Raw genomic sequence first — 16,262 nt, 5'->3', positions numbered from 1 at the left:
ATTATGTACAAAAACTGGATCAAGAATCTCGTTATAGCTAGGAGGTTGACATATGTTGAAATGTTTGTATAAAAACCTCTATTCAATGCTTATTCTTCTTGATATGATTTGGTGCCTAATGATTGATCTCTTTCTTCATTATGGTAAGAGTTATCAAAATATCCTCCTCTTGTTTCATATTCCTCTCTATTTAAGCTTGCTTCAATCATATTCTTAATATAATATTTTATCTTCTCTTCTTTCGTATCGAACATACCTTGAAATTTGCCTAACATATTTTCCTTTGAACATGCCATTATCATATCAAGCATGGATCGAAAACTATCAAGCATAGTTGGAGTTGCTTCTTCTCCAACGTTGGTTTTCTTAACATTTCTAACTCTATGAAGGAAGCGGTTTTCTTAGATATTCACCATTCTGAGGAATTCACACATGTTAATCCTTATATAATCAATAAGAAATTAAAATTAGAGTGCATAAATTTCTCTAACTAATACCTTTAAGTTTACTGGTTATTTCCTAATCCAAAACGAGGACCTAAGTTTAAGTCTAAATATTGAACAAGTACCTAGCTCTCTTCCCCAGCTTTCTCACTTGCAATCTGAACACATCTCTCTCTCTCTCTCTCTCTCTCTCTCTCTATATATATATATATATATATATATATATATATATATATATATATATATATATATATATATATATATATATATATATATCATACTCTTCTCCACTACCCTAATCATCAGGTGGAATTGGTAGCACAGAACCATCGATCAGATATCTCTCTTTCCACATCTCTCTCGCTTTCAACATCAAAAATGGCTATTGATGTGATATGTTTTTGGTCTATTTCCGACAATGGTGGAGTTGGTGACATGAAACTATCGACCATTGATCTCTTCCCCCCCCCCCCCCCCCTTCGTTTTCACATGCACAAAATTGACGTCAATTTGTGATATGTTTTTGTCCATTTTAGGTCTTAGTCATTTGTTAGGGTTTTAGTGGTGGTGGTGATTGTGAAAAATGATGGTTATGGTATATTATGTTGGTGGTGAAAATAATGGTGGATTTGAAATGATGGTCATTATGGTGAAAAACGATAGTGGTTGTGGAGTGCATTGTTGATCGTTAAATAGGATGGTATTTGTGGTGGTGTTGGGTATGTAGAGCCCATCTAATAAACAAATGATAAAAATGTTAAAAACAAAATAGGGAATAAAAAAGTCATTTTTCATGTATTTACCAGAAAAAGTTATAGGACCAAAAAGTGCAATATTTGCCAACCTCAATACCCCTTCATCTTAAATTTTGAAAAATATGAGCAAAATGCAAAGAGACGTCAACCACAGGGACCAAAAATGTAATTTACTCCTCTTAAAAGTATAAGATATCTCTAACAATCTATTTAATCTTGCATTGATTGATTGGTTACCTGTCATCTCATATAATAACATGAATCGGATCTCATTTGTTGAATACTATCAAGTACAAACCTCTATTATAGGATCGCATCAACATTTTTTATTGTAAAATCTTGGCAAAACATGGTTACGGATTATTTAAATTTTCTCACTCCAAATTATATAACCACCATAAATGATAAATAAATAAACACCCTTTTCAGTCTCTGATTGAATATACTGCTCTTTTCACATTTCATTATAAAAAAAAAATCAATACAAAAACAATTCTTCTTGGATCATCTGCTTATTTGTTTCTATATATTCCCTAAGGCTAAGGGGACAAAAAAAAAATGAGTAATTCACAATTTCTTTAGATCTTTAAGTAAATCCAATTCACAACTCAACTTCACCTAATGTTTTAGCTGATGTTGATTTTGGTATTCATTTAACAAAAGCTGTGCATATAATATCTCATTCCAAGAATCCGGTACTCCAGGAAGACACCAATGGCTGCAATCTTGAAAGTGTAATGGTGATCTTCTTTCTTCATCTGTGTAATGTTTTTTTCTATAGATTGAAGGGTGTCCATCTTTCCTAAAATCTGTCAATCTTGTAATGTTTAGATATGAAACTCGGGTTTTCATTCCTCTTAAAACCTTCTCCAATACCTTCATTTTATCTGGATATGGTGTCAGATAGGTTGTGTTCTTAATAGGCTCCACTTCATTGTCACATTGTCCTCCTGAATTCCACTGCCCTCCTCTACAAAAATATATATATATATATATATATATATAATTTTATTAGATCAATTTGATAATTTTCACAACATTTGATCATAATTGTAAATTTGTAACTTGGTTTGATGTTAATTTATTACCTGAAATGAGAAGCAGAATAACCACGGAAAAAGACTAAAGTTTTGCTAGGGTTTATATTGGCATCAACCCATCTTCCCCATGTTGTCATGGCTTTACGAAATGCTTCTAGAACATTGAGTTCACCATAGACATGGCTGCCTTCTTGATAATAATCTTTCCTGAAAAGTTTTGATTTTGATTATCAGAAAAGGGTAAAAGATACTTTTGGTGGAATAAAGATTGAAGATAAAACATACCCTTTTGCGGTTTTTTCATGAGTCCACCAATGACCGGTGTTGAAAACAACGATGTCGGCGTTTTTGTATTGATCTGCAGAAGTACCAATTAAATCGAGGCGTAGGGTTTCCTTTTTGGTTCCATTTTTGTCTTTTGTTTCGGATTCTCTAACAATGAATGGAGCCACGAAGAATTCGACTGTACAATCATAATCCTACTAGTCCAGAAGGAAAGAAAACTAAGAATATTGATCGACATTACAATCATTGGTGAAAAGTTTAACATGAATGGAACATACCTTGAATACAAACGAGTAAGAAGGTTCTGATCTAAAATGGTGTCTTCCTGAAGCTTCGTAAACTTTTGTTTGATCTTTAATGGAGTTTCTTAGAATGCATATCAATGATTCCCACATGTTTCTGTTCAATGAATCGCCAACAAAAACTAATCGTTTTCCTCTCAATAGCTGCAGCATTCGGCTTCCGTCTAACCTGTATAAATAGTTTTATAAAACATTTATAACTTCACTATGATAACACAATTTGACAGCAAAATTTAAAGCAGACACCATTTTGAATATATCAAGTAACTTTTTATGGATTAGAATAGTCAAAATCAAAAAGAATATGGTTGTTGAGTGTAATTGAAACAAAATCTATAAAAAGGACTATGGTTGTTGAGTGTAATTGAAGCAAAATCTATCAATTAATGATGTTATAAAGTACGATAAATTAGCAACCCGCTAACAAAAACGTGTAACAAATGAAATTGGGGTTTTGACTATTAACACCACTAACCTGGGTAACGTGCAAGCCTTAGGCTTCCATTTAAGCATCTGAAATACTTTATCAGGCCTACCATTTACGAAACAGTTAAATTGCTCATCGATCAATGAACATGAACCCGGTTTGTACAATGGATATGATTCATCTCTCACCCAATTCCCATCAAACAGGTTACAGTTTGACAAATTCTTCACCAAATCCTCAATCCCCGGTTTCGCTAACCTTCCTGTATTCGTTCCATTATTCCCTCCTTTATTCACTACAGAAGAAGTCGAATTCGCACTTCCGTTGCTGTTTTCCGGCATCGATTTTGGGATCCCCGAACTAGATTGCGCTCCATTTTGGGTAGCATTTTTGAGGGTTTCCGAAGACGGTTTTGGTTTTGTTTGCGTAGTCTGATTTGAAACAGATTGAGACGGAGGAGTCCTAATCGTTGTCTGATTCGTCTTCATAGATTCAACTTTATCACGAACATCCCCAGTTCGTGTCTGATTTGGAGCAATCGGTGGATGATTATTCACTGTCGGTGCTTCACTGTTTGCACTTCTAGATCCAGCAACAGTACCATTCGAACTGGATGTAGAAACCGTGGAATTCTGATTCGATTGTGTAGAATTTGAATTGAAAAGGAAAGAATAAATGGAAGAGAATTGGGATCTAATACCACCATCAGAAGAAAAACCAGCTGTACCATTGGGTTGCAAATTTGTACTACCACTACTCCTACTACCAGAGATCCCAAAGCTTGAACCACTGAAGATATTCGAGAACCACGGAGAAGAAGGATTAGATGAAGGATTAAAAGCCAGAAAAACAGTAAGAGCAACAAATACAGCCATAAATACATAAGCAAAAGCCCTAGTCCTTTTGGTTTTAAAAGAGAATATCTTCGTAAACTTGAAATCCGACACCACAGCTCCTCCATTAACGGGCATATACTTGGTTGATTCCGCCATGGAACTGGAACAACACCCAACCAAAAGCAGAAATCAGTAAATTTCAGTGTTTGAGAGACAAAAGTAGAGAGAGAAAGGATGAGAACGTAGTCCCGTGAGTGTTGTTTCTAGAGAGAGAAGATGATTATGGCAATGAGTGTGTGTTGTGGTGTGAATACCGGTAATTACTAATGCTGGATTTTAAATATTCATTTAATATCAACATTCTTCTAGTGTACAGGATTCGAATTAAGGCTTGGAAATGATTGGATTTACAGAAATGCCACTGTATGTCACATTCCACCAATTCCGCGTTGCATCATGTTATCTACTTGCTATTTAGACGCGGCAAAGTGTAGTTTGTAACTTTGTATTTGATTACTATATGGAATCATGTATTTTAATTTAATTATGTTGATGTAAAGTAACAATATAATAGTTTAATCTTTTTCTTTTATATTTTTTGACCTAGGTTTTTTTTTTCTAAAACAGAATGATTACAACTAGTTTGATAATTTTTAAACGTGTACTTTTTGTTTCAAGATATAATAAATTTATATATTATTAAATCAGTAAAATTGGACAATTTAATCAAAAAAAATAAATATCTTCTTGTAAAGCATATAGCATCATCCTATATTATTAAAATTCTATCAGCTGACCATCAAACTACTTGCTAAAAGGAAAGTCTAATAAGATGTGATATAAAAATGTAGGTTAAGTAATAGCTTAATAGGAGTTAATCACAAAACAAAAAAAAAACAAAAAAAAAAAAAAAAAAAAAAGGCAACGGTATAACTTCAAAGTTCAATATATATATATATATATATATATATATATATATATATATATATATATATATATATATATATATATATATATATATATATATATATATATATATATATATATATTAAAACTTTGTTCCCCTATAAATACTAAATTTGTATGGTTTTTTTTTCAACTTTGCCCCTTATTTTTTAGTCATTTTAATATTTTGGTCATTTCAATCAAAATTTTTATATTTTTTAGAAACTTTTAAATATTGAAAGTTTCGCCACAAAACTTTAAGGAATTGATAAATTTGGTCTCTTTCCTAAAAACTTACTAATTCCAACCCCGTTAATTCTTTATCCATTTTGACGTTTTTTGTCTCTACAATCAAAACTTTTATATTTTTTTCATAAAAAACACAAAAAGAGTCCTAGACAAACCCAGGTTTTTCCCCTAGTATATCATAAAAATATCATTTATTTTGTGGAAAACACACGAAATTGTTTTTTTAATATTCAAATAAAATAATGTCCTTTATGCGATAAGCAATTCACAAATCACAAAATCTTTATTTTTAGGTTTTTTTTTCTAAATACATACTACACATTTATTAAGAGTGTCTCTAGTTTTTTTTTTTTTTTTGAACGGCAAATACCAAGCAGAAGCCATTCCGCCATTTACAGTGGAAGTCAGGGTTCGAGCTCCTTTACAAGGCAAACCCTCACCCTTTTTAATGGGATTCCAAAGAAAAATTTCTCATACGTGACCACCAATGGGAGTAGAACTCCCCACCTTGCCCCTCAATGGTTATAAACCCAACACATATTTCCCAGCTGGGTTAGGCTTCATTGGTAAGAGTTGTTGTTTTTTTGGTCAATAAAACAAAAAGGTTGGATTGTACTAAATGTTTTTTTATAATTTATGTTCAGCGCAATTAACCATTTTAATTATTAACTAGGGGTATACCCCGCGTTGCTATGGGTCGGAAAAGAACTTGCTTTTTTCTGGTTGATTCAAAGGTTACATTCCATTACCTGTTAGAAAGGTGATGGATGGCAAAATGGTCCATGAAGTTGAAATAAATAAAAAGGGTTGTTATGATTGTTGTGGTCAAGAAAGAACAATATATTTTTGGACTCTACTATAATAGAAATGGTCCATAAGGCTCAAATAAATAACAGGTAATACCTAATAGCAGCATACTTTGCATTTTGGGTGAAGTATGTTTTTATTATATGTAAATCAGTCATTCTTTCCAAAAAAGAAGAATAAGAAAACATAGTATGTATAAGGACAACTTAATTGTATGGGCAATTTGGTCACAATTGCAGCAGAAAATGAACGGGCGATTTGATTATAAAACCATATTCAAATGAAATTATTGAACGAAAGGGATAATTTTTTTAATAAAATCCAAGACCATCTTATATTTGTGATTAAATATTAAGAACTAAGGTGGTGTATTCCCAATATATGGTCAGGACTTTGAACTAATTAAGATATTTGAGATTACTCGCAAAAAAATCGATGCTTATATAATAAGCAAATCAGTTTCCATTGAAATGATTATTGCTAACAGTTTCCCCACCAATCTGATCAGCCCACCACCTAATTCCAATGCCACATGAACCTTGCTTTTCACCTATAGCCACATCTCGATCATCTGATTCATTCTTAATTTTTCAGTGTTAGGTGTTTGACCCTCTTTCTCCAATTAACTTGGCTTCTAGACTTTCTCCTCTTCTTTCTTTCTCATATAACCTTTCATCTCCAACCTATTGAACATGAAATCTATTATGTGTAAATGGATCAATTAGGATTATATATATTTATAATTTTGCCACATATATCAGCAAACTTACTTTAATGGCCGGGGTATATATGGAAAAAAAATATAGTTGATTATCCGAAAGAAAAAAAAAAGGCCTTACCACCCAATTCTAGAGAAGACCCTTGCTAATTCCTTTGGTTTCACTTTCGCTAACAAAGAGTCGGATTGCCTTCAATGCTTTGTCGTCTCTCAGAAAACGCATTAAATCTGCCAGATAAATATGGTTGTGGAGGTTTAAAAGATATGGTGAAAACATGTTCTATAATGTATAAAAGTCAAGGTTTGAAATGGGCATGAAAGTGTTTTAATTAAATATTGATTGAATAAAGATTCTTGAATGCGATAAAAAGTTTCAATTACATATTGATGGAATAAAGATTCTTGAATACGATAAAGACATGGAAAAAGGAAGCAAGAACTTTGATATTATATTTAGTTTTGTACTATTTTAATCATGTTTATTGTGTAACAACAATGGTAAAATAATGTTTCCAAACATTCATATAAAAATTGATTAGATGTCTATTTTATGATATTTTAAAGAAGAGAATCCTTACAGTAATGGCCTCGCATTATGTAAGTGCAAAACCTGGAACAAAAAATTAACCATCATCATTTTCAGAAAGCTATGAGTTTGAAAGGTTTGTTGGTCTTTAATTTGACCTTTTTAGAATATCATCAGAACTTCCACCAACAAATCCAATGTGAAGAACATGACATGGTTTCTAAGTAAAAATTAAACTAAGCATCCCGACATAAGCACACATAATGACTTTAAATATCATCAGGAGAGCTTCCATGTCTCTATAATTGATGCTTTCCTAGTTTGTAGTTGGCTCGATACCTTAACTTAGCCTCTACTTTAGTTAATTTAGTTGCTACAGCAAGCAATTAAGCAGATGGCATTGCAGGGCCAATAACCCTGAAAACTCAAAAGTAGATTTGCATGAGTCAGAATTAACAAAATTTATAAAGAAAGAATAAGATGAGCAATGATAGAAAAAGGCAAACCATATTTGAAACATGATTCCATCCTTCAAATAATAGGAAAAAAAACTATTTAACCTAAATTAAACCGTTTCATACTGAAAAAGGCAAAATCGAGAGAGAATCAGAGTTTACCTGGCAAACAAAATCAAAGAACAGACATTGTACTCACCTTCGCTCTCTTTCTGTGTCTATTTCGTTCCCGATAGCTTAGAGATAGAGACGGCGATGAATTATTGTTTTCTGGTCGCTGAAAACACACACAAACAATTGATGACTCGTAATCGAAGATGAAGAAGAAGTTTGATTTAAGGGTTGAATGGTATTAGAGCTTCAATACCTAGTCTCTCAAAACAAACACAGTTAATTTGTTGAGGTGGATGGTGATAAGTATACAGATGGTTGATCGGAAGAAGGATTACGACATAAGAAGTAGAACGTAAGTCTGTTTCGGAGTTTCCATGTTCTTCAAGAAGTCGATGGCAGTCACAGTTTCAAAGAGGAAGACGGTGAAGGAGGAGAGAAAATTGGAAAATTCAGGGTCAGTCGATGTAGGACACAAATTGGTTTAGAGGGGACACGAATCGATTTAGAGAATATACAGCGAAGTAATATTATTGGGGAATAGAAATGGTGGATGATACTGTGTCGAGATCAGGAAGTCGACGGAGGAAAAGAAGAACGCGTGGAAAGGTAAATCAGTTACAGGGTCAAAAAGAAAAATAAAATAAAATAAATAATGATGGTCCAATAAGGTTAAGGTACTGTGCATAAATAAACGGAAAATTAATATGTATATAAATTAATAATGTTCTATTTTATATTTTTATCTTATTCTACCTTTAAAATTTTATTACTTTTGTAATGACGTAATTTTCCAAACCAAATTTTTCATTTTCAAAACACATAAACTCATATATTATATTTCATAAAACTACAAGTGTCTCAAGTGTCACCATAAATCCACAATAAAATCAAATCCTAGAATCCTCAACAAGGTCTCAAACAGGTGTGTACAATCATGTTGGTGCCTTCCCGCGATCCTCAGAAGTATCTGAAACACAACACACTAACACGGTAAGCATGAAGCTTAGCGAGTTCCCCAAAATATCATTCACAAATAATTAGCCACTCAAGGCTATTGTTCTATAAGTGTAATGTCCGTAGATCAGGGTTAGTCAATTTAGAGATGATAAGCGTCAAAAATGACTTTTTGATAGAAGAGTGTTTAGAATAAATAATCTTAACCAAGTTTTACTATATATCACAAGGTTTCCTTACATATAAAGAACGTTGAAATCCGAGTTATAATGAAGAAGTTATGATATGTCGAAGTTTCGGGACAGATTCGGCACGATGCTGTAGGACGTAAATAGTGAATTTAAGATAGAGATATATTTTGTCTTAGTGATCTAAATGAAAATCATAGAATACGTTAAACCGAGAGCATGCATAAAAAGAACATCCAAATCTGACTTCATATGAGGAAGTTATGATTTTTCTAAGTTTCAGCTTAGCAGTATGCAACCCGAAATTCGAATATGAGATCGAGTGTTTTCTGGTCGAAACAATCTAAACGAGAATCAAATATCTCGTTAATAGTAGTTTAACAGTAAAAAGACAGACGAAAACGGACGTCGGATGAAGAAGTTATGATTTAGTATCGGACTTTTCCTGTCCCGACCTACTAAAAATATTATAATAAAATTAAATCAAAATTAGCCGACAGAGTTTAAACGAGAGTTGTAGAGCATAATCTCACCTACGTGTAAATATAAATAACGTCAAAAACGGATCCCGTATGCGAAAGACATGAATTTCTGAAGTTCGGGGCACGAACCTCAACCTTGTGTCGGGTTCACGACGTGAACAATAGGTTCACGACACAAACTCAATGATGCAACCCTTCTGAGCCTGGAAGACCCAAGTTATGACTACACACCTGATGACGTCTAAGGTCACGATGTGAACAAGTGGTTCACGACATGAAATCTGAAATTTCAGCCCTATAAATAGAAACCGAAGGCTGCCATAATATGGCAAACATAATATGAGCCTCAATGCTTTGTCTTCATCTTCAACCTTCACACCAATAGCCTCCAAATATGACATGATGTTATTAAGAACACTTACATGATCTAAAATTTGTGTATCTCCATTCATACAAAGAGTATGAAATTGTTCCTTGAGATACAACCGATTCGAGATGCCTTTGCCTTAATAAAACAACTCAAGTTTCTCCCAAAGATCCTTTGACGTTGATATCCCATGCACATTTGCAAGAACATTCTTTGCTAGAGACAAACGAATTGCACTTGCCTCCCTCAAATCCAAATCTTCACATTCTTCATCAGTGATTTTACTGGTTCTGCTTGAATCCTTGCTTGGAACAGGGACTGGTTTCCCCTTTAATGGCTTGTGTAACCCAAATTGAATCAGCACATCCTTGACTTGAACTTGCCACAAACCAAATTTGATTCTTCCATCATATTTCTCTACATCGAACCTCATGGGACTGTATTTTGACATCATATTTGTATCTTCAAACTGGATCTTCGTTTCTAATGTGGAATATTAGACTGCAACCACAAAGCTTAAAATGAATAGTACCGAGAAGCCTTCCAATACGACCAATAGAGATTCATTTTTGGATGTGGAAGATCAGACAAAGTTACAGCCACAGAGCATAATATGAATCTTTAAAAACTAGGACCTCCTCCGAAACCAGGATCTCTAATACCATTTATTGGGAAAACAACCTCAAGGTTCCCAACAACCTCCCAATAACAATAATAGAGAAAAATAACTTGACACAAAAATATACGTGGAAACTCCAAAACTGGAGAAAAACCACATGCCTCCAGAGAGAACGATCCACTATATGATAAATTGTTACAATAACATAGACTAACTCTCAAGCCTCCCTAAAAATACTCACACTTTATCAAAGTGTTAACAAAGACTTTCTATACTCTAAGACAAGAGAAGAAACTCTAAAACAAGAGAAGAAAGAAAAAACCAAACACTTCAAGTGTATTTTGATTGGGATGCTTTGAAACCAAAGCCTTGGTCTTCTTTTATTAGCCTGTAGACCTCCTAAACTTTCATCCTTCTAGCAATGTGGTTTAGGAACCCTGTATTAATTCTTTAGCTAAAATTCAACAAGATGGTCCAACGTCTAGGGTTCATGGTAAAAAGAAGACACGTCATCTAGGTTAAGGGAAGGAAGATGGACTCATTCTCAAGGTTTGACGTATTTTCTTCATTTTTTTACTTTTTATTCTTTAATGGTTTTTCTTTTATATGCCTTTTTAAATCAGGGTTTTTCAATGTTTGTTATAGTTCTCATTAATTGCATGTGTGTGTAATTCCCAATTGATGGATATTATTTTGGATGCCTAACATGTTAATTAATGAGTATCATGTCAAAGATATGAACAAATATGAGTTATAGTTTCATTACTCTACATAGAAAGCATTTCAGTCATGTAAGATTAAGGAGTTGATGTGTCAAATGTGATTAGTGTGAATGTACCTTAGGGGGTGTGGGTGATTTTGAAGAACTTGTCAATCAAAATTGACTTATGAAATTCAGTTTTGAATCCTAAATTTCCGACCCTATCTTGGATCTCTTCCCCTATATCTCCCCTCATATCTCCACAACCTCCACCCTGTTACATCCTTTCAACTGTTGTGCCTTTTTTGTTGTTGGTTGCTACCACAGATTGACCAGAAAAGGTTATACTTTGTTTCTACTGTTGACATAAAGACATTTTAGTCTCAAAGCTTATGCAATGTGAACTTTTATTCTTATTTTTCTAAATACTCCTATGTTTACACCTAACCTTAGGAAAATTCCAGATGAATTGATAGGCACAACAAGCCTTAGATGGATAAATTTTTCACCATGTATGTTTTGTTAAATGTGACAGAATACGCAATGTTTTCTCAAAGATTTACGCATTGCAACCTAACAACACATGAATTATCTTGGTGTTTACAAAGACATGAATATCAAATGGTTTATATTAGTACACTATTTACTCTTTTAAGGGACTTTAAAAGTTATATTTGCAATAGTTCTAAGAATATCTGAGGATTTAGAGGTGTGTACCAAACTCTCTTTCATAGTCTTGTGTTATTCGATCATCTATAATATTTCTCCATGTATTTAAACTATTTATCTGTAGTTTATACTCGTAGAAGTTTCCTAAGTGATTGGCATTTCGTTTCAACATGATAAATATAAGAAAAGATTTAAGTTATTTTTACTTTATTTATAGACTTTTCCAATTTCAAGATTCCTAAGTTCTTGTAATGATCACTTTTTGGAAATTATTACAAAATAACCAGTTTTAGGAATTTTTTACAAAATAACCATTTTTTTGGATATTTATTAAAAAAATGACCACCATTTTTGTGACAAATCTTCTTTTTCTGGATATTGTTTCCCAATATGAGCAGTGAAGAAAGATGGAGTAACTCAATCATTTTTAAGTGAATTGCAAAATACTGCACATAAATTATTATTCGGTCATAAATGCAATTATAGGTAAACTAATATGCATAATACACATTGTTTAAATATATGTACTTTGTTGTTTCGTTTATTTAATTTATTATGGCTGAGATTGCTTATATGGGATGTGTGAATGTTTCTTTTAGAAACATTTTTTTATAATTTATCAAAAAAGAATTTATTAGCTCTAAAAATAAAAATAAAAACCATATTAGTGGGCTCAACTCAAATGTTCATTTTTTACATGGTTCCGACTAACATAGCAAATTCTTTAAAATTAGTTGAGTTAATATGAGCTTGATGTACGACAAATGACAATGACTATTTAAATTCATTAGTTATCTCTAAAATAAATATTTCTACGTGTGTATCGGAGCGAGTTGAGTTTGTTCAAAGATCGAATGTAACAGAGGTTAATGAACTTCAATACAAGAAATAGCAATCTATTTGAATTCATTAGTTATCTCTAAAATAAATATATTTTAAAATATGTGAAAATAAAAATCGACGGGGCATTTTATTAAAAAGAATCAGGGATATTTTTGGGACAGTGTAATTGATTCCCCCTTTTCAGATTTAATCACGTTAACTTTGCCTCTCTTTCTCTCTCTCTCTCTCTCTCTCTCTCTCTCTCTCTCTCTCTCTCTCTCTCTCTACACCTACATCACGTCTTCACCGTTGATTGTTGGATGAAGCCACTGTTTGAAATCCATGGCCGCCTCCGATAATCGTCACCCCCATCAATTGATCGGCTTCCTCATCGTCTCCCCCCTCTCTTTCTCCCTCACAAACACACACACACATCTTTATGCCTTCGAGATGGCGATTCATTTGATCAAGATAACATTGGAGAGAATCAAGTACGCCGAGCTTCCCTAAAAACAACATCACCACCATCGTCTCCTCCTAAACTTACACCATATCCGCCTCTATTAAAACCTACATTGTAATCACCTCCCGAAATAGATCTCATTGAGTTTGTATATGGTTATCGATGAAGTCCGAGAAGGAGTTAAATGTCTTCACTCATCGTCTTCATATTGATGAATCCAGGTTTGCAGACTTCTCTATAAAAAACGAAAGGAAATTCGCATCTCCACTGTATTTCGGACGATCGATCAAGTATTTGATTAGAGAAGCTTTCACTGCCAAATCGGCCTTTGATTAGAGAAGACGATCCTATGTCGATCAAGTATTTGATTGTACAAGCATCTATTGCCAAACCGGCCTAATCGGATCTATACCATATATAACCACCAATAAATCGAAATGAAAACTCTGACAATCAAGTGCCTACAACTACAATCAGGTAAATCATTAATCTCATTTTCTGAATCTTTATTTCAGTATTTATGTTCTTCTCATAAGTTAAAGGTTTCTTTGAGTGACCATATAAGGTTTTATTACAAATAAGGTTATTCAACAATCATTGATAGGATCCACCTTATCAAACATGTTGTTAGTTATTGGTTGTGCTTTTTTTTTACTCATAGCATTGTGCATTATCCTACAGTTCAACATTTCAACCAGGCAATTCACCATTTTGGAATCTGATTCCATTCCTTTGTATGGTGGAATTTAGATCTTTGGAATCACTGATTTAGTCATTTGTATGGTCGTATATATGAATGCACTTAGCAGTTTACACTACATATATTTCAATAGGGAAATTTATACAAAAGCACTTAAGTTTACAACAACATTTTTACTCTAATGGTTTTTTTTTGGTGAAATTTCTTATGCATGACATAATATTTGATATTGAAGCAAATGAAAACCTTCTAGAGAATCCCTTGTGTAACTAGTAACGCTCGTAGATCAGGGCTAGTCAATTAAGAGACAATAAGTGTCGAAAACGACTTATTGATAGAATATTATTTAAAATGAATAATCTTTACTAAGTTGTAGTGGTCGTGACAAGGTTTCCGAATATATAAAGAATGCTAAAATCCGAGTTATAACGCAGAAGTTATGATCTGTCGAAGTTTCGCGACAAAACCGGCACGACGCTGAGTGACGTAAAATATGGATTTAAGATAGAGTGATATCTAGCCTTAGGGATCTAAACAAAAGTCGTAGATTTCGCTAAACTGAGAGCGTGCATAAAAAAAATGCCCAAATCTGACTTCGTATGAGGAGGTTATGATTTTTCTAAGTTTCAGTTTAGCAGTATGCAACCCGAAACTCGAATTTGAGAATCAGTGATTTTGGGTCGAAACAATCTAAACGAGAATCGAAGATTTCATTATTAGTAGTGCAAGGGTAAAATGACAGACGAAACGGAGTTCAGATAAAGGAGTTATTAATTTCTAACGGAGTTTTCCTGTCCCGGCCTACTAAAAATAATATAATAAAAATAAATTCAAAATTAGCCGACAGAGTATAAATGAAAGTTGTAGATCTTGTTTTTACCTACGCGTCGATATAAAGAAAATCGACAATGGATTTTGTATGCGAAAGTTATGAACCCCAAAACAGTCAGAGACCATGACGTGAAAACAGTGTTCACGGCGTGAACTGACTTCTGACGCTTCTAGAGCCTGACAGAGCAAGTGAACGATGACGCATGCAATGACGTTCAAGCCCACGACGTGAAAACACTGTTCACGATGTGAAAATCAAAAAATCAACCCTATAAATAGAATCGAAAGGCAGTCGGGTTTTGGTTGTTAATTCTTTCACACTCTCATTCCCGATACCCTCTCTAGCTGTCTTGAAGTACTCTCGAAGCCTTGGTATCATCCCGAGACCCGAAGCAAGTCCCGAAGCCCGAAGATCCCGAGAAGAAAAGTGTTTCCGAGCCGAAGCTCTGCTTGCGAGAAGCCCGGTGTGAGAAGATATCCCGGTTTCACCGAAGAAATACTACTCTTAGAGTCATAGTGTTGCCCCATCATCTTTTGATCAAGTGGGTGTATAGTCCCTTTCATATACACGATTTTAATACAAGTATTGATGAATGTATTAGATATATATAATATGAGTGAGTGTATAGTCCCTTTCATATACACGATTTTAATACAAGTATTGATGAATGTATTAGATATATATAATATGAGTGAGTGTATAGTCCCTTTCATATACATGATTTTAATATAAGTATTGATGAATGTATTAGATATATATAATATGAGTGAGTGTGTAGTTACTTTCTTCTAACACATAGATATAAAGTATTTGCTATGAAATACATGTTATGTGTTTATACATTGTTTTCTTACTTGAGATAGATGTTAAATGAATGTTTTATATACAGGTTTTAAACTGTATATGTATTTTATATCTACGAATATGTCGGGTAAAACATGGGTAGATAAGTGATGTGGTATGAAAGATGTTATAGATAATCATGGCAGATGTGCCTAATGTAGAGTGTCATAATCCTAGAAGATGCGCTTAATAGTGAATGTCATAATCATAGCAGATGCGCTTAATAGTTAAATGACATAATCATGGCAGATCGATGCGCCTAAATGATAATATTTGAAGATGCGCCTAATAGATATCATTGGTAGTCGCGCCTTAAGTAACATTGGAATTTGTGTCTATTCCTTAAAGTCAATCTTTAGGAATGAATGAATGAAGGATAGGTGATTCTTAGGGTAAATCCTTAAGAAATAAATGAGACAATGGGGATGGGTAATTGGGTTAATTGTTTGATGATTGAATATAATAATTATATTATTGTGGGTTGAAAACCCTATATGCTCACCAGGCTCCCAAGCCTGACCATCTCAGTTTTCTTTGTATTATAGGTAATGGCACAAGAGTATAAGTCGGATGACTTGACGAGAGATTTTAGATTATAGACCAGTAGTTATATATAACTGTTGTAAGGTCTGTATTGTACTGTTTATGCTTTTAGTCTGTATCGGAACATGACATCCCGAGATTTTGTTGTTTAATAAAAATACATTTCTTCAAGAAAAGT

The 16,262-nt window shown here is 33.4% G+C and overlaps 1 protein-coding gene and 1 long non-coding RNA gene across 3 annotated transcripts; both read right to left on the bottom strand.

The window, feature by feature from the left end:
* Positions 1–1,631: 1,631 nt before the first annotated feature.
* On the bottom strand, positions 1,632–4,422 carry LOC145015009 (protein trichome birefringence-like). Its single transcript, XM_078973464.1, has 5 exons — positions 3,301–4,422; positions 2,802–2,994; positions 2,524–2,717; positions 2,287–2,445; positions 1,632–2,168 (listed from the first exon to the last, which is right to left on the bottom strand). The coding sequence occupies exons 1-5, from the start codon at positions 4,242–4,244 to the stop codon at positions 1,817–1,819; spliced, it is 1,842 nt and encodes a 613-aa protein (XP_078829590.1). The 5' UTR covers positions 4,245–4,422; the 3' UTR covers positions 1,632–1,816.
* A 2,079-nt stretch (positions 4,423–6,501) lies between these two features.
* LOC145018270 (uncharacterized) lies at positions 6,502–8,437 on the bottom strand. Of its 2 annotated transcripts, none has more exons than XR_013666931.1 (5): positions 8,156–8,437; positions 7,492–8,065; positions 7,386–7,417; positions 6,929–7,035; positions 6,502–6,772 (listed from the first exon to the last, which is right to left on the bottom strand). It is a non-coding gene; the product is annotated as an uncharacterized LOC145018270 (long non-coding RNA). The 2 variants fall into 2 exon arrangements; XR_013666930.1 differs by having other exon boundaries at positions 7,673–8,065.
* Positions 8,438–16,262: the final 7,825 nt, after the last annotated feature.

Source organism: Lactuca saligna, chromosome 9 (assembly GCF_052625555.1).
Source record: "Lactuca saligna cultivar CGN05327 chromosome 9, ASM5262555v1, whole genome shotgun sequence".
In the NCBI taxonomy this organism is placed as follows: domain Eukaryota; kingdom Viridiplantae; phylum Streptophyta; class Magnoliopsida; order Asterales; family Asteraceae; genus Lactuca; species Lactuca saligna.
Note: the sequence above shows the minus strand (reverse complement) of the source record. Positions and strands in the feature narration are given on the sequence as shown.

Excerpts from the sequence above, each read along its gene's own strand:
- LOC145015009 (XM_078973464.1), bottom strand. The coding sequence starts at position 4,244 with ATGGCGGAATCAACCAAGTATATGCCCGTTAATGGAGGAGCTGTGGTG. Across the intron at positions 2,718-2,801 it reads CTTACTCGTTTGTATTCAAG|GATTATGATTGTACAGTCGA; the intron begins GTATGTTCCATT and ends CTGGACTAGTAG. Across the intron at positions 2,169-2,286 it reads TATTCTGCTTCTCATTTCAG|AGGAGGGCAGTGGAATTCAG; the intron begins GTAATAAATTAA and ends ATATTTTTGTAG.